At 50.9% G+C, this 2,062-nt stretch overlaps 1 protein-coding gene across 1 annotated transcript; it reads left to right on the top strand.

Moving 5' to 3' along the window:
- The first annotated feature begins 202 nt into the window (after positions 1-202).
- On the top strand, positions 203-2,020 carry LOC107580258 (protein FAM222A-like). The gene has a single exon (XM_016265987.1). The coding sequence runs from the start codon at positions 302-304 to the stop codon at positions 1,724-1,726; it is 1,425 nt and encodes a 474-aa protein (XP_016121473.1). The 5' UTR covers positions 203-301; the 3' UTR covers positions 1,727-2,020.
- The last annotated feature ends 42 nt before the right edge of the window (positions 2,021-2,062 follow it).

The raw sequence follows: 2,062 nt of genomic DNA, 5'->3' as shown, positions 1-2,062 counted from the left end.
GTGATGCCAAAAGTTGTTGCACACCTGAAGGCAACGACTATGTGACCTTCAAACAGGGAAAGAGGTATTTGGAACCTAGAAGCTTGGCACACTTGTCTCTACTAAAATGGATTAGAATGTGCCCAAAAAATGGAATATAGAGTGCCAAAGAGTTATTTAGAAGAATGTCCAAGCTACTGCATTCTGACAATGAAATGACAAAAAGTTGCCATATTTCTGGGCCATATTACAGGTCTCTTAACGTCTGATTCATGGTTTTCTTATACATATTTTTTGTCTTGCAGGTGAGCTGACTGTCCCCATGCCTTCCCCGCGCTATCCCAGCGCAGCAGAGCTGGATGCCTATGCGCAGAAGATGGCCAATAGCCCTCTGTCCATCAAGATCTTCCCCACCAACATCAGGGTCCCCCAACACAAGCACCTTAACCGGACTGTGAACGGATATGACACCACCGGACAGCGCTACAGCCCCTACCCCCACCTCCACACAGGGGGCTACCAGGGTCTGTTAGCGATAGTCAAAGTCTCATCATCTTCCTCATCATCTTTCACCACAAAGGGCGTCCTCAAAAACTCTGAGGGCAGGAGGACTAAGTTGTCTCCGGCGCAGATAGCAGTGGCTCCTTATCCGCCTCCCAACAGCAGCACTTTAGGTCATTGCCACGGACAGATTTTGTACCACACAGGGCCTCCCAAACCACCAGAGGCCACCACTCTATCGGTCCCCCCTAACGTCACTGTGGCCAGCTCCGTGATCCCTGTTGCAGGGGGCCGAGGACTGAACCTCCCTCCTCAGTCGAATCTTCCCTCCATCCAGAGCATCATTTACCAGATCAACCAGCACTGCCAGGCCCAGGCTCTGCAGCAGGTGTGTCAAAACGGGGCATCGACGGGACCTCAGAACCCCAGCCCATCTAAACAGGGCACCGCTAACTCCTCAGGGGGGACTTACGTCACTAGTGTGGCTCCGCAGGGAAACATGGCCTATTCAGGGACGGTGCTACCAGGGCAGAACGGGGAGGCAATGAAGGCCGGGGTGTATCCCGAAGGTATGGACTATCTGCTGTGGCAGAAACAACAGCAACAGCAGCAGGCAGTTTTGAGGATGTACAGTGGGGGGAGCGGAGGTGGAGGTGCCATCAGCAAATCACCTGAAACCTGTGCCCCAGGAGGGTCCATCATGCTTGGAGGGGCGCAGATATCCTCCTCAAGAGGTTATCCGATGACGGCCAGTACGAGTGGCGGGGGTGGATTGGACAAGGTCAGCTCCTCGCCTTTGAACTGTGTGGGGATGCATGGGAACTTTTCTGTCGGTCAGTACTTTGCACCTCCATGGAACAGTGTTCTGGTGACACCAGACAGTGACTGCTACAACCCACAAGACCTGCCAGGAGCTACGACCACAGCTGGACCAGTGACGGGACACAGGGAGCTGGGATTCCCCCACCATCACCAACACCCTCATCATCATCACCACCACCAACATCATCATCATCATCACCCCCCTATTGACAGCACAGGTGGTCTGTGCTGCAGTTTGCCCAGTAAGAGTCTATGTAATACATCAGTGTTGAGCAGCAGTCTGCAGTCACTGGAATACCTGATCAATGACATCCATCCTCCCTGCATCAAGGAGCAGATGTTGGGGAAGGGATACGAGACCGTGTCTGTGCCGAGACTATTGGACCACCAGCATGCACACATCCGCCTCCCTGTTTACAGATAAGAAGAGATGGGGCTGACCAATATAAAGAGCGACTGGAAAATCTTTAATCACAAACTGCAGTTGTTGCCATTGCCTAGATTTGCAGTGGAGTTTTGTGATCCTGCTCAAAGCAGACTGGGGGAGATCTGGATCAAAACATGGTTGGCTGAATGCTGGAAAGCCATTCGGTGCCTCTCGGCTCAGAGCTGGGAGAGAATTGCTGGCTAGGAATTGGAATATTCCTAAATGTGGATTCTGTGATTATTTTCTCTCTTTTTGCCAAGAGGGATTTTTTTTTCATTGTTGTTGTTTCTCTTTTTTCCTTTTTAATTATTTTATCAGAATCATTTTATTTTT

This window comes from Sinocyclocheilus grahami, unplaced genomic scaffold (assembly GCF_001515645.1).
Source record: "Sinocyclocheilus grahami isolate Dianchi unplaced genomic scaffold, SAMN03320097.WGS_v1.1 scaffold28583.1, whole genome shotgun sequence".
In the NCBI taxonomy this organism is placed as follows: Eukaryota; Metazoa; Chordata; class Actinopteri; order Cypriniformes; family Cyprinidae; genus Sinocyclocheilus; species Sinocyclocheilus grahami.
Note: the sequence above shows the minus strand (reverse complement) of the source record. Positions and strands in the feature narration are given on the sequence as shown.

Bases quoted from the DNA above. Each gene is read 5' to 3' on its own strand.
- LOC107580258 (XM_016265987.1), top strand. From the start codon at position 302: ATGCCTTCCCCGCGCTATCCCAGCGCAGCAGAGCTGGATGCCTATGCG.